The sequence below is a fragment of the Danio aesculapii genome, chromosome 16 (genome assembly GCF_903798145.1).
Source record: "Danio aesculapii chromosome 16, fDanAes4.1, whole genome shotgun sequence".
In the NCBI taxonomy this organism is placed as follows: domain Eukaryota; kingdom Metazoa; phylum Chordata; class Actinopteri; order Cypriniformes; family Danionidae; genus Danio; species Danio aesculapii.
In genome coordinates, this window is record NC_079450.1 from 55401535 (window position 1) to 55423936 (window position 22402).

The 22402-nt window shown below is 34.7% G+C and overlaps 1 protein-coding gene across 1 annotated transcript in view; it reads right to left on the minus strand.

Moving 5' to 3' along the window:
* Positions 1 to 22402, minus strand: part of grik2 (glutamate receptor, ionotropic, kainate 2) — a 309147-nt gene that overhangs the window by 189129 nt on the left and 97616 nt on the right. The window contains exon 4 of the mRNA XM_056475005.1: positions 5615 to 5796. Coding sequence (XP_056330980.1) covers positions 5615 to 5796 — 182 coding nt within the window. The remainder of the gene's footprint in view (positions 1 to 5614; positions 5797 to 22402) is intronic.

Genomic DNA, 22402 nt, shown 5'->3' on the forward strand with positions numbered 1-22402 from the left:
ACAGATATACAAATAAAAAAGGATTAAAATATTACAGAAATTATTATTTTCTACATAAACACCACTGCCTCCATGCCTTCTTCACTTCGGGGGGCTTTTTCAGTTAATTCATCACGATCTGCATCAGTATAATGTGATTATTATCAGCAGTAATATTAATTATATGCAGATTTATATTTTTTTAATAAACACACGTGTAGATTTGTCCACCTGTGGGGTTTGGAGACGTCTGTATCACCATATAGGGCATAAGAACAGGACGTGTATTGGTATATAACTCCCCACTTTGTTATTATTGTTCATTTATTCGTTTGCTGAACATTAAATATGTAATGGATGTGTTCAGTGGAGTGAGTTTCCACTGTTTCCTCACTCCACCAAAGTAAAGGAGTAAAGTAAAGATTAAAGAAAAAGAGAAAGTAAAGAGGCTGAATGGAGGAGGCTCGTTCTTCATCCTCGCGCTGTTTCACTGTTTGCTCTCTAGTGAAGGGTTCCGTTTATACCCATACCAAGCTCACCATGTAAATAGCAAATGCGCCATGGTGCGACACAACTAACTCTTAAAGGGAATAGGAGATGAGACTCTGATTGGTTTAATGCGCGTTATGCTCAAAACACAGCCAGAACTCATTAAGAGAATAAGCACAACCCTGTTAGACCATGCGCCGGGGCACAGAGCGTATTATTCCATCCTTTAAATAGCAAAAGTGTTTCAGACACGCTCTTAATGCTTTTGCGCCATGTGCTTTAGACTTTGTGCCTAGATCATTAAAATAGAGCCCATTGTGTTCAATAAAGCCAATAGGGGGGGGGGGGGGGTATTTTTTTAATATCTCTTTATTTTAGAGTACAGCTTAAGATTAATAGACCACTATAAACAATCCTCAGATTATTCATTTTCTCTTTTTTTGTTCTGTTGAACACCAACAAGGTACTGAAAAATGTCAGAAACTCCTAACCATTAAGTTCAATAGTGCAAAAATTAATTAATCCATTAATACCATGGAATACTATGGTTACTGATGCCTTACGGTCTTCAATATATATCTGATTTTGTGGTCACCAGAACAATCAATCAGTCAATCAATCAACCAACCAACCAATAAATAAAAAATAAATAAATAAATATTCAAACTAATTTGGAAGTCAAGGATAAGTAAATGATGGCATACTTTTCATTTATGGGTGATCTATCCCTTTAAGGAATCAATATTTTGTGCAATAACCCTGATTTACATACTGTATATAAAACATCTGGCCAATAAAAATTTTCTGAGCAAAATAATGAATAAATGAATAAAAAAAAAAAAAAATTAAATTAATTTTTTTATTTGTGATTTGGAAGAAATATGAACATTTTAAAACAAAGTTTTTTTTAAACTTTATTACTGCTGCTCATAATAATAATAATAATAATAATAATAATAATAATAATAATAATAATAATAATAATAATAATAATAATAATAATAATAATAATTTGAGTGTCACGCTGGTGCAGCACAATCGCCTCACAGCAAGAACGTCGCTGGATTTCCTCCGGGTGCCCCGGTTTCCCCCACAAGTTCAAACACAGGTGCTTTAGGTGAACTGAAAAAACTAAATTGTAGTGTATGAGTGTTTGTGTGATTGAGAGTGTATGGATGTTTCTCTGAAAGGGCATCCGCTGCGAGAAACATATGCTGGATAAGTTGGCGGTTCATTCCGCTGTGGCGACCCCTGATTAATAAAGGGACTGAGCCGAAAAGAAAATGAATGATTGAATAATAACAATTTGCCCATTGAATTTTTGCACCATTTTACTAGTGATTTTTATTGAATGCACAGAATGTTTTGTAAATTATGTAATGTTGACGTTGTAAGGAGGTTGTTATATTAAGGATGGAGCAGCTAAAATTCATATTGGACCTGACAGCAAACCCGCAGTCCATGAAGTAATGCTGTTTCTCACTTAATGTGAAAGGACATTTATATACACACACAAGTCTTGCAGCAAAACCTGCATCTAATATTGGGTCTACCAACTGACCGGCAGCTACTACAATTGCTTCATCCCATCATTACATGCTTTTGACTCATTTTTAATAAAACAAATAACATTATGCTACGATCTAATTATAGAACACTCACCCCTTTTTGTTAAACTAAAGTGAATTTGAGAGAGCTTCAAATATATGAAGTATTATATCACCGCCAGACCCAGTTATATCAATGCCATCATCAGCCCTAAAGTGAAATTAATTATTAAATTCAGTCTTGCGTGAAGCATATGGTCGGGAAATAATGGCTCTGGAGCCCGAGCGGATTTCTGCACAAGTTCAAAAGTGTGGACGGCTTCACAAAAGTCGAAAGTTTTAAATGTGGATATATCAGACAAAGCCTCTTGAGAGCTGCCCATTATAGAAGCATATATCCACTGCCACTAATAATGAGTATCTTCATTATCACTCCACTGGTCTGAAAACTGATTAAGGAGGTCTGTAAGTCAATTTCGGCCTGAATAATACCCACTTTAATATTTGATTATTCCTGTAATTGGGGGAATATTCTTGCAGTTAAGCCACATGCTCAAATATCCGTTTTCTCTTCGGATTTCTGCAACGTGAGAAAGTATGCAGGACTTTATTTGGAATGTACGGCAAATGTACTGTTGATTAAATTGTAAGTTAGGTTGCGTTGGATCTGGTGCTGTATAATATAGCATATTCTGTCAATATAGGGTCAGTCAATCTAAAAATTCTGTCAATTATTCATTCATTCATTTTATTTTTCGGCTCAGTCCCTTTATTAATCAGGGTTTACCACATCGGAATGAACCGCAAACTTATCCAGCATATGTTTTACGCAGCGGATGCCCTTCCAGCTGCAAACGATCACTGGGAAACATCCATACACACTCATTCACACGTACACTATGGCCAATTTAGCTATCCCAATTCCCCTACAGCGCTTGTGTTTGGACTTGTGGGGGAAACCGGAGTACCTGGAGGAACTGACTGACCGGCAGACCTAAACACCCCCTAAACCCAACCAATAGTGTTTTCAAAAGCATTCTAGAAAAAGTAAAACCATCACGTTCGTGTGATTTCACCGCGTTTTAAGCCTGTTGTTTGTTTATTTATTGCTTTTTTTAACATAGTTTATGGAACTAGGACTCAAACCCGGTCGTATCGTTCAACTATACTCCACGTCCCAAGTCCATCAATGTACAAGGCAAGCCACTGAGCAAAATGGCAACACCAGAAAAGCCGTCCGTACGTAGGTAAGCAGTCGGCTGTAATGCTAAAAGAAACAGAAGCCCCCGCCCCGTACCGCCCCATAGCGTTCATTTTAAAGATGAATTGCAGCCATACATAATTCACGCTCTCCAGAAATATAGACAGGGGTACATATCCAAAAAGAGCCTGTGTTGGCAAACTTTGTAACAGCATTTGTGCGTGACTCAATGCCGAAAGCCTAAACTCCACCACAAATACATCAAATAACCTCACTTGGGATTTTGACTCATAAACTGGATTGCTGCTTCATCCCTGTCTCTGTCACTGACTGCTGTTTATCTAACTTAACATATAAGAATACGCATGAGGTGGGCGGGGAGGACCAGCTCATTTACATTTAAAGCACAGGCTATAAAAACAGCCACAATTTCCTCTGACCCCAAAATTGAGATTTCAGCAGGGTATAATCAATTATCTGATGGATATTTTGAGCTGAAACTTTACCGACACATTCTGGAGACACCAAAGATGTATCCTTCATCTTGCAAAAGGGGTCAAATAGGAGCCCTTCAAAGCCTATGTGCAGAGTTGTTGGTGATTTTAAGTGCTTTAAGTTTATGAATGATTTAATATCATTTGAAATGTTGTGGTTTTATAAAATATTTGTAGTTGAAGTCAGAATTATTAGCCCCGCTGTTTATTTTTTCCCCCAATTTCTGTTTAACGGAGAGCAGATTTCTTCAACTCATTTCTAATCATAATAGTTTTAATAACTCATCTCTAATAACTGATTTATTCTCTTTGTCATGATGACAGTAAATAATATTAGACTAGATATTCTTCAAGACACTTCTATACAGCTTAAAGTGACATTTAAAGGCTTAACTAGGTTAATTAGGTTAACTAGGCAGCTTAGGGTAATTAGGCAAGTTATTGTATAATGATGGTTTCTTCTGTAGACTATTGAAAACAAATATAGCTTAAAGGGGCTAATAATATTGACCTTAAAATGATGTTTAAAAAATTAAAAACTGCTTTTATTCTAGCTGAAATAAAACAAATCAGACTTTCTCCAGAAGAAGTTTGTTAAGAATAAAGTTGTTTCACATTCTCTCTCTCTCTCTCTCTCACACACACACACACACACCATGAGCATTATCCCATCGACTAATTACATGCACACATACTGACTAGCGGAGCATGTAAGCTTGACTGACTGATGGCTAATCAATGAAACCTGTACACTTCACTGATTGTTTACTAATCAATCTCACAACCAGATCCAGAAAGACAATAGATTAACAGCTCAGAAACAATGCATGCACTTTTACTCATTTAAGGCATTCGAAAGAAGAGCAAATCCTAAAAGCACTGCTTCCCACTATACAAATAGGCAGTACCAGTGTTTTATTCTTTACTAGTCATTAAAAAATGCTAAACAACACAAGGAGATCTTCATATATTGTGTAATTCATATAGCTAAATGCATTATTTTTTGGCTATTTTTTGTCATCTGTGACTTTAAATGATTGAGCTCTTTAAAGCAGGGTAGATTCTCATTGACTTCAGATATTTCAGTTTTTCTTTTTTATTAAATCTGCAAAAATATTAACAATTCTGTGTTTTTTTCTGTCAATATAGGGTGCTGTGTGTAAATTTAGTAGTTACTGTAGGTCAAATTATACAAACGATGCATCTAATTTGACTTTACCTTTATGCAGAAACAAACTCCTTGAACACTTACAATGTCTATCAGCGGTCTGCATCTTCAGTTTCAGACTGTTGAATGAATATTTTCCACAGTGGTATGAACCGTTATAGGGCGATCAAATGTCTGTTTATATTATCTATTATTTTATTTATTAATATTATTATTTAAAATACAGATCAGAGCAAACCGTTTCTCAGTATTAAATGGCTGACCCCCATACCTCATGTTTTGACGTCCTTCAGGGGGGAATCAAGCATTAATTAAGGGGTCAATCCCCCCCAAACCCCCTTGTAATTCGCACCCTGGGTGTACTCATATATGTTGACCACTGTATATGGGACATTTATTTATAATTGAGAAGACCTTTTTCAGGTTTATTAAATGTGTATATTATAACAAAATATATTAGGGGGGGGGGAAATTTTGAAATATATATATTTTGATATATATATATATATTATTTTAAAATGAAATATAAATGAAAAAAGGACTAAAAAAGGAGAGTGAGTGAGTGAGTGAGTAAATTTAAATAAATTAACATAATCAATATTCATATAAATATTAATATATATCGATTTTATATTTTAATATAATAAATATTTTATAAGATATATATTTCAAATTAGCATTATATTGAGTTAGTATTTTAATTGTCCTGAAAAAATCTGATAATCACGTGACTCACCTGTTTCAGGATGCCCGCCGCCATCTCATGCCCGCAGTCAAAGATCACATGGAACTCTTTCCCTCGTTTCATTTCTTTAAGAAGCGGCTTGGCATCTTTTGTTTCTGCTGGTAGCTGCCGGATTTTTAATCGGATGTTGTAACGAGACGGAGCCTTGATGAGCTCCTGTAATCGAATCAGACCTAAGTGGAGAGAGAGAGAGAGAGAGAGAGAGAATATAAATCAGGCTATTACCGTATTAAAGGAATAGTTCACCCAAAAAACAGAAATCCTGTCATCATTTACTCATCTTTGTGGTGTTACAAAGACCTGTTTTCTTTCTTTTAGTAAACACAAATAGACAAATGTTATTTACACTGTCGTCAAATAGCCCTACAAAATAACAACACTATTGTTCAGCTCTAAACTGCTTAATGTAGGCTATTATGTGTTAAAGGAGACCTATTATGCCCCTTTTTACAAGACGTGAAGTTTCAGTTCAAAATACCACACAGATAATGTTTTCCAACTCTCTGAAACTGACTCTTTCTGGCTTTGATCCTAATTGTGGCGTTTTGGTGACTGTTGCTTTAAATTCAAATGAGATTGTGCTGTTTTCAGAAGAGGGCGGGGCTATATAGTGCATCCGGACGTTTTCCACATGTTTTGGTTACAGCTTAATTCCAAAATGGATTAAAGTCATTTATTTCCTCAACATTCTACACACAATCCCCCATAATGACAATGTGGAAAAAGAGTTTTTGAAATTGTTGCAAATTTATTAAAAATAAAAATGCTGTAAAATCACATGTACATCAGTATTCACAGACTTTGGCGTGAAGCTCTAAATTGAGCTGAGCTACATTCTGTTTCCACTGATCATTCTTGAGATGTTTCAGCAGCTTCATTGGAGTTCACCTGTGGTCAGTTCAGCTGATTGGTCATGATTTGAAAAGGCATACACCTGTCTATATAAGGCCCCAGGGTTGACAGTGCATGTCAAAGCACAAACCAAGCATGAAGACAAAGGAATTGTCTGTAGACCTCCGAGACAGGATTGTTTGGAGGCACAAGGCTGGGGAAGGTTACAGAAACATTTCTGCTGCTCTGAAAGTTCCAGTGAGCACAGCGGCCTCCATCATCCGTAAGTGGAACATGTTTGAACCACCAGGACTCTTCCTAGAGCTGGCCGGCCATCTAAGCTGAGTGATCGGGGAAGATTAGTCAGGGAGGTGATCAATAACCCGATGGTCACTCTGTCTGAGCTCCAGCGTTCTTCTGTGGAGAGAGGAGAACCTTACAGAAGGACAACCATCTGTGCAGCAATCCACCAATCAGGTCTGTATGGTAGAGTGGCCAGACGGAATAAGCTGTAAAAAATTGTGCAAAAAGTCAAGTGCTATGAATACTTTCCGGATGTACTGTACATCAATAGACTTTTCTGATCCTTCCTTTAACAAACGGCCGATGAATCCCCCATTCTAAGCATGTAGATTGCTGAAGCACTTGTCAGAAAAATGACCTATCACCACCACATCACCACTGTAGATCTAACATTGGCGACATTTTATATATATATATATTAACTAAATACTAATCGTAAACTAAAACATAATTCAAACACTATAAAAATGTTAATCCAGAAGGTTTCACCTATAGAATAGCAGAAATAATGGTGCTTCCTTGGTTACTGCAGTAAACAAAGCAGTGTGACATCAAATCTAGCAGGATTTTATTGATTTCATAAACTACACTGCATCCAGAAATGTAAAGCTTTAGCATACAGCTATAATTATGCAACTGTATAATCAAAAATGATGCAAAATTTAATACCTTGTAACATCAAGGACTTTTCAAGGGCCTTAAATTTCTCTAAATTGATTTACCAACTTATAATACTTTGAGACACCGCGCACACCCTGTATTAATCAGTTGTTTTTGATTATAAAAATGAATCGCTGATCATGTGAAGCATCATGCAAATACAGAAATGTTCCTATTTTTAAGAAATAAAATGATGTTTTTCCATCACTGATGTCTTTGAAGTGCAAATTAAAATGAGAGCTGCTTATTGCTTTTATTTGTACGCAGAACAGCATGATCATTTGCAGGAGGAGAATAAAAATCTTAGAAATAAGTCAAATGACATGAAGTAAATGAAGATTGAAGTGTCATTTCTGGTGCGAAATATTACTTTAAACCTACAACAGATCATTGTCTGAGCCGTCTACATGAACGCTTCATTTGATTTCATCCTTATCTTTCAAATTAAAGGCGCATCAGAAAGCCATACAGATGGAAGTCATGATATTTTAGGGGAGAAATGAAATATCCCCTCACTACCAGTCTTCTAGCGATGAACTACTTCCCTATGAAATGTTGGACACTTCTGTCAATGAAATGCCACCTAATAATATAACGAAGCATTACGTTCCCACTTAAAAAGGTCATCAGCTGAATAAAGGATATCTAGGTTGCCCCCAAAATCCCCAACGCCCTCATTTACTTCACACAATGGAAGACTTATTTCTTCAGAGTTAGTCAGGACCTACAAGGAACTATAGATTTTGTGTCATCTGGAGTTTATTTCTACATCAGTCCCGTCCCAAATCCCACGAGATTGTAAGATGTCCCATTTTAGAAACGCACTATAGGGGAATTGATTAACTAAATTGGCCATAGTGTATGAGAGTGTGTGTAAATGAGTGTGTATGGGTGTTTCCCAGTACTGGGTTGCAGCTGGAAGGGATAAATAAGCTGAAGGAAAATGAATGATCTGAAATCTTCACTTCCAAATTCGAACTACAATGCTTGTAAACTTCTTTTATGTCAAAACTTCATCTAATTGGTCAAATTCACATCTAACATTGGGGTCAAATCTATTTTTAACGTGTTTTTGACGTCAATGTTAGATGTCAATTTGATGTAATTTTGTCATCGAATCCGATTTGTGTTCCTGATGTTTTTTGATGTCACTTTGACATCAAGATACCTGCCGGAACCAACTGAGCTATATGATGTAAGAATGAAAAAATTAATAAAAATGAGCGGTGCAATATGCTATACACTCTTTAAAATGGTCAAAAAAATACGTTTTTCGCATCAACGCCATTGAAGAACCCATTTTCCACCTGCACAAACTGTTTGCTAGTGCTATTGCCAGACCGGCGCTGGTTTATCTGGCAAGTCTTAAGAATAATTTCGATTTTCCACCATTTAGATCAGTGTTTCCCAACCCTGTTCCTGAAGGCACACCAACAGTACATATTTTGGATGTCTCCCTTATCTGACCCATTAATCTCAACTAAATATTCTGATGAGTTGATTCAGGTGTGTTCGATTAGGGAGAGGTTGAACGTGTGTACTGTTGGTGTGGCTTCAGGAACAGGTTTGGGAAACACTGATCTAGAGAGCCACCATGGATCCAGGTCTGATGTCACTACATACATGTCATCTTTTCCCAGCATCTGACGAATGTCAGTGTTGCCAAGTCTGCGGTTTACCCATGCTATTGGGCTACTTTTAAACACTTGTTTTTGAAGTCCATGTTAAAGGTTTGACATATTGCAAACCAAATCGATGTTCTACCAGTGATATAAAGGATGCTAGGATGATGAAACGGCACAATCACACTGTGGAGAGTGTGTGTGGCTGTTCTCGTTTCTATGGTAATGGATTGGTAGGACTCTCCAGGATTGTTGCTAAATAAAAACTGCAAAATTAGATGTAATTTGCAGAAGAAAGTCTATTGATCTTAATGTAAGATGATGTTTTATGGTAACAGGACATTTATAATTAATAATACACAGTTTTTTTTTCTTCAAAGAAGAAACCATGCATAATGGATACATTGGTGTAAAATATTTGCTTTGTGAATAGGCAATGGCATATTTTGAGATTGTAAATTATTGGGCTAGTTTTAAAAGACCATTGGGCTAGCTTTGCTTGGCCATTAGGCTTGCTTTGATTGGGCATTGGGCTTGCTTTGATTGGCCATTGGTCTTGCTTTGATTAGCTATTAGGCTAGTTATGATTGGCTATGGGCTAGTTTTGTTTGGCCATTGGGCTAGTTTCGATTGGCCATTGGGCTTGCTTTGATTGGCCACTGGGCTTGCTTTGATTGGCCATTGGGCTAGTTTTGATTGTCTATTAGGCTAGTTATGATCGGCTACGTGCTAGTTTTGATTGGCCATTGGGCTAGTTTTGATTGTCTATTAGGCTAGTTATGATCGGCTACGTGCTAGTTTTGATTGGCCATTGGGCTAGTTTTGATTGGCCATTGGGCTAGTTTCGATTGGCCATTGGGCTTGCTTTGATTGGCCATTGTGCTAGTTTTGATTGGCTATTGGGCTAGTTTCGATTGGCCATTGGGCTTGCTTTGATTGGCCATTGTGCTAGTTTTGATTGGCTATTGGGCTAGTTTTGATTTGGTCATTGGGATAGTTCGATTGGCCATTGGGCTAGTTTTGATTGGCCATTGGGCTCATTTTGATCGGCCATTGGGCTAGCTTTGATTGGCCAATGGGCTAGTTTTGATAGACAATTGGGATAGTTTTTATTGACCACTGGGATAGTTTTGATTGGCTATGGGTTAGTTTTGATAGACTATTGGGCTAGCTGGATTGGCTATGGGCTAGTTTTGATTTGCCATTAGGCTAGTTTTGATTTGATCATTGGGCTTGTTTTGATAGATCATTGGACTAGTTTGATTGGCTATGGGCTAGTTTTGATTGGCCATTTGGGCTAGTTATGATTTGCTGTGGGCTAGTTTTTATTGGCCATTGGGCTATTTTCATTGGCTATGGGTAGTTTTGATTGGCTATTGGGCTAGTTTTGATTTGATCATTGGGCTTGTTTTGATAGACCATTGGACTAGTTTTGATTGGCCATTTGGGCTAGTTTTGATTTGCTGTGGGCTAGTTTTTATTGGCCATTGGGCTATTTTCATTGGCTATGGGGTAGTTTTGATTGGCTATTGGGCTAGTTTTGACTGGCCATTGGGCTAGTTTTTATTGGGCATTTGGGCTAGTTTTGATTGGTCATTGGGCTAGTTTTGATTGGCTATTAGGCTAGGATTGCGAATGCCCGCCTTCTAGTACAGGAGCCAATCACTGATCGCTATAGATTGACGATTCTCCAGGGGATAGGCTCAGACCAAATGTGCGTTTCTGCAGATTTTGTATGAATCAAACGTTTAGAAATGAAACCAAAGAGAAAGCTGTTGTTTAATCTTATTAGTAATTCCTGATATAAAGTTTAACAATAAGATTGGCGAACATTTTTGGAGAATTTGATGTTTCCCCATTCAAACAGAATGCATTTCAAAGATGGACACTGAGTGAAATGACTAGCCTTTAAGGGACTTTGAAATTACACAGTGTATTTTAATCACAACATTAAATAACACACTCACACACACAAATAATAAATACGAATGCACACACACACTAGCAGCAATACTGTAGATCATTTGCTGTGCATGCACTAATGAAATGACTCCTACGGCTTCCAGTGGGCCGCTGGTTTACTTTTCAAGCCATTTGCGTAAATGAAAAACTGCATGTGGTGATCTTTATCGATTGCGCCTAATACCTCCCAACCGTTTGTTGATTCATATTTAACAAAGCATATATATTTCATCAGCCCAAGCGCTTATTAAAAGCCCCCGATCATGCAACAGAACGGCCCGTAATAAATATCCGTGGAGAGGCTGAATTGTTCGAGTGCTCCCTGCCAAAGTTGCTGTGAAAAAAAGAAAAAAAGCACGGCCTGTCTGACTTGTAATCCTCCGCGCTTGTCTGGTCCTCCTCCAGAAGAGCCAGTGATGTGAGATGAATGCTGCTTCCCTTTGGCATTAATTGAAGAGGAAAGTGAAAGCTGGCTTTTTGAGTGCTCCAGACAGGAAGGTGAAGGTTAATGTAGCCTTGACTGTAAGGGTTTATTTATGTGTGACTAAAAGTGTGACGCAAATTGAATGAGATTTAGAAGCAAGTCACCGGCATGACAAACTGCAAAGGTTTTAACTCTTTGACGAAACATCTACAACACTGTTCTCTCATTAATATCAGAGGCTTCCTGAGATTTGGAAGGACAGTTGAGAGGTTTATCCTTTGTGAATATGAGCAGACTTGACTGTGATGAAGTAAGAAACTGTACACGAGTATCTAGGAGTGAATTTCTGATGTATTCTTAAAGGTCCCGTGAAATTAATGTTTTTTTAGATGTTAATATCAGTATTGTCTGTTTTTAGGAAGATATATAAGCTAGTGCACACCAAAATCTGTGTTTAAGAGATGTAAATAAAGAAATAAATAGTTCAGATTCGCATCAAATCTTCAGACCAATCAAATGCTCTCCAGTGGCTGACATGCCACGCCCCCTTTAGAACGCTTCACATTTGATGCGCTTGAACTCAACCACTCTCATTGGCAGAGCTGGGATAAAAACAAAAGCTTTTAAAATGGGAGGAGCCCTTTTAAAAGGGGAGGAGCTACACACTCGCTCATAATGTCCCTAATGAGTCAATGGCAGCAATAGTTAATAAGAGGTTTACTGAATATATTCAAATGATTCCTTCAAATGTCTGAGGTCAAATCAGATGTCAAATGTCTTCATTTAGTGTTAAGTAGACGACTGCCTTTCTGAATAAATCATTAAATCCATAGCTATGTCCAACGTTATGAGCATTAGCACCATTTCCATCACACAACATAAATAAGTTGTGTCTGAGAGTAGTTGGTGATGCCCATTAACAAACGCAGACAAACTATCTTGCATTAAAAAGTGTAATAATTAGCATATAATAAGCAATAATAAGCCTTAATCCTTCCTGTCATAGATTTAACAAGCTACTGGAAATATTCCTCAGAAATTTTGCTCCATATTGACATGATAGCATCACGCAGTTGCTGCAGATTTGTCGGCTGCACATCCATGATGCCAATCACCCGTTCCACCACATCCCAAAGGTGCTCTATTGGATTGAGTTCTGGTGACTGTGGAGGCCATTTGAGTACAGTGAACTCATTGTCGTGTTCAAGAAACCAGTCTTAGATGATTCACGCTTTATGACATGGTGCGTTATCCTGCTGGAAGTAGCCATCAGAAGATGGAGACACTGTGGTCATAAAGGGATGGACATGGTCAGCAACAATACTCAGGTAGGCTGTGGTGTTGACATGATGCTCAAATGGTACTAATGGACCCAAAGTGTGCCAAGAAAATATCCCCCACACCATTACACCACCACCACCAGCACGAATCGCTGATACAAGGCAGGATGGATCCATGCTTTCATGTTGTTGAGGCCAAATTCTGACCCGACCATAAGAATGTGGCAGCAGAAATGGAGACTCATCAGACCAGGCAACGTTTCTCCAATCCTCTATTGTCCAGTTTTGGTGAGCCTGTGTGAATTGTAGCCTCAGTTTCCTGTTCTTAGCTGGCAGGAGTGGCACCCAGTGTGGTCTTCTGCTGCTGTAGCCCATTCGCCTCAAGGTTGGACGTGTTGTGTGTTCAGAGATGCTCTTCTGCAGACCTTGGTTGTAACAGGTGCTTATTTGAGTTACTGTTGCCTTTCTATCAGCTGGAACCAGTCTGGCCATTCTCACAGAACTGCCGCTCACTGGAGATTTCCTCTTTGTCGGACCATTCTCTGTAAACCCTAGAGATGGTTGTGCGTGAAAATCCCAGTAGATCAGCAGTTTCTGAAATACTCAGACCAGCCCGTTTGGCATCAACAACCATGCCATGTTCAAAGTCACTTTAATCATCTTTCTTCCCCATTCTGATGCTCGATTTGAACTGCAGCATATCGTCTCGACCATGGCTGCATCTGAAACCGCCTACTACTCAGTAGGTACTGCATTTGAAATTAAATGTACTACTCTGCCGTTAGGAAAGTGCGTTCTATACAGTATGAACAGAATTCGGACATACTACATCCGCCATTTTGTCATGGTCACTTGACCTACCTGCGTCAGTTGCGTCGCTTCACTCCTATTGATGAATTCTCTTACGGGGCATCATGGGATAGCGCAGCATGCATGGGGTGCACACTTCACAATCAAGCCGGAAGTAGTAAGTCATACGGGTATTTCTCACATACTGATTTTCAAATTTTATGAATTCTACTCGGCTCTCATACTGATTTTAGTGTACTGTATAGTATGGAAGTATGCGGTTTCGGACACAGACCATGCCTACATGCCTAAGTTGCTGCCATGTGATTGGCTGATTAGAATTTTGCTTAACGAGCAGTTGGACAGGTGTACCTAATAAAGTGGATTATCAGGATTTTTAAATGTGAGGTTGTTAATGAGCCATTTCTCTATTAAATATCCATCATCAGTCATCAGAATGCTACAACATGGTTGCAGTGCTCAGAAATAATCTTAAAAATGACATTTTAACCATCCTTCTTCAATTCCTCTGCCTTTGGAAGTCCATTAAATGATGTTTTATCCTCGCAATGGGAGCAAAACTAAAATCTTTAAAGGATTTGTCTGGAATGAAATTATCTTTAGGTTAAATTAAACTATCATTTTACCCCAGGCATAATCGTCCACTCATTTAAAAACGCACTATTAGTTTAAATTTAGCCCATAAGCAGCGGAGAGGCTCAGATTACAATGGTTGGCATTAAAATGATATTAGGAATATGAATTATTTCTCAGCAATAAAAAAGCAGTTTCAAAGCACCAGTTATCAAAGCAATTATTAAGACATTACAGGACATAAAGCCCTAAAAAATGATGCCTGTTTTGGAAACATGGCACCGCAGCTGTCTAAACAGTGTTGCTGGCACTGCTAGAGATATGATGGGCTTTGAAAACACCTCTGGATTGCTGCACTCAAGCGGAATAAATTAAAACTGATGAAACGGATGAATGCATGCTGATGTATTTTCTTTGCCTTTCTTGTCCATGTTTTTAAATAGCCGATGTGGGTTACAGCCAAAAAGCTTTCTTTATAGAGGATGTTTTATACTAAAAACTAAACAGAACTTCCAAATAAAATCACAAAGTACCTCGTATAAAGTGAAAGCTGTGATGTAGACATTAAAATTGTATCTGACAAAAGTCTTGTCGTGGATCTCAGCTGTAAGAGCAACACATAATAACCTGACTTCTAGTTGATCGGTTGTGAAAACAAGTGGCTGAAGGTGGATTTCTCTGGTGAATCATCTGTTGAACTGCATCCCAATCATCATCAAATACTGCAGAAGACCTACTGGAACCAGCATGGAGCCAATATTCTCACATAAATCAGTCAAGTTTGGTGAAGAAAAAATCATGGTTTGGGGTTACATTATACAGCCTGGTTGGCTGGTTTTAGCTGGTCGACCAGGCTGGTTTTAGAGGGGTTTTGGCCACTTCCAGGCTGGTTTCCAGTCATTTTCAGCTTTTCTTAGCTGGTCAGGCTAGGAGATGACCAGCTAAAACCAGCTTAACCAGCCTAGTTAGGCTGGGAGCCCAGCCTAAACCAGCTATGTCCAGCTTAAACCAGGCTGGTCAAGCTGGTTTTAGCTGGATTTAGCTGGTCATTTTCCAGCCTGACCAGCTAAGACCAGGCTGGAAATAGCTGGAAACCAGCCTGGAAATGGCCAAAACCCCTCTAAAACCAGGCTGGTCAACCAGCTAAAACCAGCCAACCAGCCTAGGCTGGTTTAAGCTGGATTTTTCAGCAGGGAGTATGGGGGCGTGTGAGAGCTCTGCAGAGTGGATGATCAACATCAACAGCCTGAGGTATCGAGACATTTGTGCTGCCCATTACATTACAAACCACAGGAGAGGATGAATTCTTCAGCAGGATAGCGCTCCTTCTCATACTTCATCCTCCACATCAAAGCTCCTGAAGGCTAAGAAGGTCAAGGTGCTCCAGGATTGGCCAGCCCAGTCACCAGACATGAACATTATTGAGCATGTCTGGGGTTAGATGAAGGAGGAAGCATTTAAGATGAATCCAAAGAATCTTGATGAACTCTGGGAGTCCTGCAAGAACACTATCTTTGGCATTCCAGATGACTTTATTAATCAGTGATTTGAGTCATTGAGTGATTGAGTGACGAGACTTTAGTCTAAGCAGAGTCAGACCTTACTTTTGGTTAAATAAGCACAATATTGAGGACTTTGCCTTTCATATAAGCCACTTCTGATCCCAAATGATCAACTGTATCATTTGTTGTTCCTAAAACTAGGATAGGGCACTCAGAATTAGTTTTATTAGTAGAGAAAATACAACAGATATTCTTTTAACACACAATTAGTAGTTCATTTAATAGAGTGACTTCTCTTCATTCAGATTTGCAATGTTGATTTGCTCTGTTCCTCTCTGCGGATGCGGTTCGTCCACGAATGGCATATGCATAACCTATTAATGCGTTTCCCTTGGCACATTAAATAATTTAGCAGCATTTGTTTTCTGCAATGCAGACACACACTGCTTTAGACGACTCGCGTTTGCTTTGACAACTTGCATATCAAAGTATAAATTATCAGCGCTCTTTTATAGCAGACACGTCTCGCTAATAGAGCTCGTTTTTGTTCTGCGCTTGCATATATCAGCTGCCTTAAGCTCCCCTTTAACTCTTTGTCTAATCCTGTATCTACTATCATCGTGGTATCTTACAAATAAAGATGATTTTTTTGGCATTGATGGATTAATGTAGAGTCTTTTATTTGCCATAGAACCATTCAGCTGGAAAACAGACGTTCTTAATTATTATATATATTATATTATATTATATATATATTATATAGTTCAACCAAAATATATATGGTATCATTTGTTACATTGTTCTGCATTGAAAAATAATACATACAAATAAAACTAGCAAAATAATTTTATGTCAAAAGGAAAAAAAGTTTGATTATTTTGCTTATTTTAAGGAAAATCTCACTTAATTTTGGCATATCAATTCTTAAACTTTTTTTTAAAAAAAGACGATATGTTTTGCTAGTCTAGAAAATGCTTCTTGATCAAGACAAACACTGATAATTAGATTTTATTTATTTTATTTTATTGTTTTTATATATTTTAAATTTAAAATGCTTTAATGCTTTGCTAATTTGATTTTCTATTTTATTTTAAATATTAATGTTATTTGGACTAGATCAAGACAAACATTGAAGTAAGAAAAACATTTGTTGCGGTGTAAACTATAATGAGTTCCTTTTATTCTTGTTGACCATAAAAGAAGATATTTTGAAAAATGTTGGAAACCGGTAGACATTGACTTCTATTATATTTCTTATTCTACTGGTTGTCAATGGTGACAGGTTTCCGACACACTTTTGATGGAGAGTAAAGAAAGAGTACTTTTACTTTTTTGACACTGCAGTTGAATATAGCACATAAATAAGTAAATAAATAAATAAATAAATAAATAAATAAATAATGCCATACTTCACCAGTTGAATGATCAAATATTGAATTCCAAATGTCTTTTTTTTTTGTATTAGACAAATAAAGTATTACTCATTGAAATGTGCGCAAATCTGCATACATATCACATATATCTAGTAAATCTGAACACGCTTAAGTAAAATTTGTTTCTTAAATTAATTGAATTTTAATTTATTTTTTAGTTCATTTAATTGTATTTATTACATTTTTATTTTTATTAAAAATTTTTATAATGCTTTGCTAATTGTATTTTATGTAATTTTAATTTTATTTAATTTTATTAATTTATTTTTACATTAATTAAATTTTTTATTATTTTACTTTTTATTTCTATTTATTTTTAATTATATTTAATTGTATTTATTTTATTTTATTTTATTTACATTTATTTAATTTTAAGTTTTAATAAGGCTTTGCTTATTTTATTTTGTATTTTTTTATTTTATTTAATTGTATTTATTATTTTTTTTTACATTTATTTAATTTTAAGTTTTATTAAGGCTTTGCTTATTTTATTTTTGTATTTTTTTATTTTATTTAATTGTATTTATTTTAATTTTATTTCATTTCTAATTTTATTTTATTATTATTTTATTTTGTTTCTATTTATTTTATTTTTAATGATATTTTTTAATAATGCTTTACTAATTTTATTTTATTTTATTCAAATAAGTCAACATTTAGTCAAAGAGTTTTGTTGAGTTGAGATTTGTTGAATTTTGTGTTCAACAGAAGAAAGACACTCATAAAGGTTTGAAACCACTTGAGGGAGAGTAAATAATGACTGAATGTTCATGTTTTGGCTGAACTATCCCTTCAGGAACAGTTCACTGTAAGGTTAATCCAATGGCATCGCTGCAGAAATAAAAACCTTTCTGCTTTCAAGAGTGTATGGCATGTGGAAAACGCTGTGTGTGCTTCACGCTCATTTTTCTAACAACATTTCGAAGCCGACAGCTGAGCCGTGTTGACAGAGCTTTGTGTTGCCGGCTGTCAGTCCACGTTTTCCATTTCAGAGCAGAGCCATTAGGGAACGCCATTATTGCTATTGATTTGCTTGTTTGCATTCGTTCATGAAGCCGTTGTACAGAAAAACGCAGGACTCCAGCTTGTGTGAGGGTTTACACATTATCCTGTCTGTTCTTGTGTCCATCATACAGCTGAAGTCAAAATTATTCACCCTCCTTTGAATTTTGTTTTCTTTTTCGAATATTTCCTAAATGATGTTCAACAGATTCAAGAATTTTTCACAGTATTTCCTATAATGTTTTTTCTTCTGGAGAAAGTCTTATTTGTTTGATTTTGGCTAGAATAAAAGCAGTTATTAATCTTTTTTAAATCATTTTAAAGTCAATATTATTAGCCCCCTTAAGCAATATTTGTTTTGAATTTGTACAGAACAAACCAATGCTATACAATGGCTTGCCTAATTACCCGAACTTAACCTTATTAAGCTAGTTAAGCCTTGAAATGTCACTTTAAGCTGTATAGAAGTGTCTTGAAGAATATCTAGTCTAATATTATTTACTGTCATCATGACAAAGAGAAAATAAATTAGTTATTAAAGATGAGTTATTAAACTATTATGTTCAGAAATGTGTTCAAAAAATCTTCTTTCTGTTAAACAGAAATTGGGGAATTGCATGGTGAATAATTGTGTTTCTTTGACAGACTAATTGCTGAAATCAATACATTTGCAGATGATTTGCACACAATGCAATAAGCACAATAATTTTGTATGGATTTTCGTGGATGTAATATACAGTATGAGAGAGCACTTTAGTGTACAATTGTTTAGTAAATGAGTGGTTTATAACTTGGTTTGCATTGATTTGGATTGTGATTAAATGAATCTTAAATTAAGAAGCCATTCGTTTGTTCGTTCGTTCGTTCATTCGTTCGTTTGTTCGTTTGTTATTTTATTATTGTGTTGTGTTAATAAAGTACTAATCTTTACTCTCAAAACCATTATCATAAAATTAATATAATATAATATAATATAATATAATATAATATAATATAATATAATATAATATAATATAATATAATATAATATAAACTAATATAATATAATATAACATAATAATATAATATAATATAAACTAATATAATATAATATAATATAATATAATATAATATAATATAATATAATATAATATAATATAATATAATATAAACTAATATAATATAATATAATATAATATAATATAATATAATATAATATAATATAAACTAATATAATATAATATAACATAATAATATAATATAATATAAACTAATATAATATAATATAATATAAACTAATATAATATAATATAATATAATAAAATATAATATAATATAATATAATATAATATAATATAATATAATATAACATAATAATATAATATAATATAAACTAATATAATATAATATAATATAATATAATATAATATAATATAATATAATATAATATAATATAATATAATATAAACTAATATAATATAATATAATATAATATAATATAATATAATATAATATAATATAATATAATATAATATAATATAACATAATAATATAATATAATATAAACTAATATAATATAATATAATATAATATAATATAATATAATATAATATAATATAATATAATATAATATAATAATATAATATAATATAATATAATATAATATAATAATATAATATAATATAATATAATACTAAAATAAAGAATTGTTGTATGCAAACACAATTCTGGAAAAAAAAAATTAATTGTGTAAGTGAACCATTATTATTATCATCATTATTAATATTATTATTATTATTATTATTATTATTATTATTATTCTTATTGTTATTATTATTATTATTATTATTATTATTATTATTATTATTATTATTATTATTATTATTATTATTATTATTATTCTTATTGTTATTATTATTATTATTATTATTATTATTATTATTATTAATATTATTATTATTATTATTATTATTATTATTATTCTTATTGTTATTATTATTATTATTATTATTATTATTATTATTATTATTATTATTATTATTATTATTATTATTATTATATTGTTATTATTATTATTATTATTATTATTATTATTATTATTATTATTAATAATAATATTATTATTATTGTTGTTATTATTATTATTATTATTATTATTATTATTATTATTATTATTATTATTATTATTATTATTATTATTATATTGTTGTTGTTGTTGTTGTAGTTAATAATTCATTCATTTATTCATTCATTCCATATTTGAAACAAGCTTGTATGCATACACAATTCCTAAACAAAATGTGAATTGTATACGGAAAACATTATTATTATTAATATTTTCATGGGTGACGCAGTGGTGCAGTAGGTAGTGCTGTCGCCTCACAGTAAGAAGGTTGCTGGTTCGAGCCTCGGCTGGGTCAGTTGGCGTTTCTGTGTGGAGTTTGCATGTTCTCCCTGCGTTCGCGTGGGTTTCCTCCGGGTGCACCAGTTTCCACCTCCTTAGTGTATGAGTGTGAATGAGTGTGCGTGGATGTTTCCCAGAGATGGGTTGGGGCTGGAAGGGCATCCGCTGGGTAAAACATATGCTGGATAAGTTGGCGGTTCATTCCGCTGTGGCGACCCCGGATTAATAAAGGGACTAAGCCAAAAAGAAAATGAATGAATGAATGAATATTTTCATGATAATTGTGATTATTATTATTATTATTACTTTTATATTTTATTATTATTATTGTACTATTATTTTATTATTAATATATATTTGTTTAATTCCATAGTGGAAACAAGCTTCCATAATAAAACATCAAATATCCCTCGGCCTTTGTTGGGCCACACATGAAGACAGTGTCGCCAAATAACAGTGTGTTGTTGCTGTGCAGAATAGCGAACGAGAAAAATCTGGCAGCAAATCCTCTAGCTGGCGAGTTTGCTCCTGAGGCGACCTCTGGCATATGGCGAATGTACCTCTGACTGCGACACCACTTGCTGCCTACTGTTCAAACAGAGCCCATCAACCAGGGAGGGTTTGGACGAACTGTAGGCCAGACGGAGACCAGGGAATGGGGGACAAAGTTCGGGCCAAAGGGTCAAGTCTGGAGAATAATCACAATAGGTGCATCCCAAATGCTTCATTTTTTTGCTTCCCTTATTTGTCAGGGGTCACCACAGTGGAATGAACCACCAACTATTCCGGCATATGTTTTACGCAGGGGATGCCTTTCCAGTCACAAGCCAGTACTGAAATCATACAAAAGCCCAGTCCCAAATCGTACACTTAAATAATTATTGTTGCATGCTCAACACAATTCTTGAGTTTTTTTAGGGGGACAACATACTTTTTTATTGTTAATTTACTTACATTTGTAAAAACGATTAAGTTAAATTAAGACAACATGATAACAACATATGGGAATTGTGTGGAACCCAGCAGTTTTAACAAAGAATAAATGCACTTTAAATACCCACATGATGCACTTATTTAACGGTTAAAAATAAGTGTGTGTTGAAGACATCACACACTCAGTAATCTGAGATTTGCTCACTTAGCAGAAGGGGTGCAGCTTTTTGTCACTGAGGTTGGATTACTTGATTTATGTTGTATTGTGAAAGCAAAATTCTCCTACGTAATTGATTTTGCCACCTCCCAATGGTGAATGTGGTTATACTTATGTTAGCACTATTGGGTAGTTTGGTCAATAATTTCACCAACTGGAGATTTGACCAAATTAAGACTTTGAGACTTTTTTTTAGCCTTTTTTAGAACTATTTTGAGACTTTTTTATTTATTGATACGTTTTAGACATTTTTAAGACTAACTTTTTTTTAACTTTTTTAAGACTTTTTTGAGATTTTTAAAAAATAATTTATTTTAGAGACTTCTTTTTAGACTCTTTGATCCTCTTTTGAGACTATTTTTTTGATCTTTGAGACATTTGAAACTTTTTCTCTTTTGAGACTGAGACTTTTTTTAATACATTTTAGACTTTTTTTGAGTCTTTGAAACTTTTAAAAAAAAACTTTCGTGAGACTTTTCTGAGACTTTGAGACTTACTTTTTTTTTACTTTTTAGAGACCTTTTTTTAGACTTTTTGATACTCTTTTGAGAATTTGAGAAAAAATTTTAGGCTTTTTTTAGACTTTTTTGGAGACTTTTTGAGATCTTTGACATGTTTGAAACTTTTTTAGAGACTTCTTTTCAAAATTTTTGATACTCTTTTCAGACTTTTTGAGACTTTTGAGATTATTTTGAGCCTTTTTTTTTCTTTTTTTGAGACTGCAACTTTTTTAAAAAACCTTTGAGACCTTTTTTCAGACTTTTTTAACTTTTGAGGCTTTTTTGGAGACCTTTGAGACGTTTTTGAGACTTTTTAAAAACATGAGGCTTCGAGACTTTCTTGA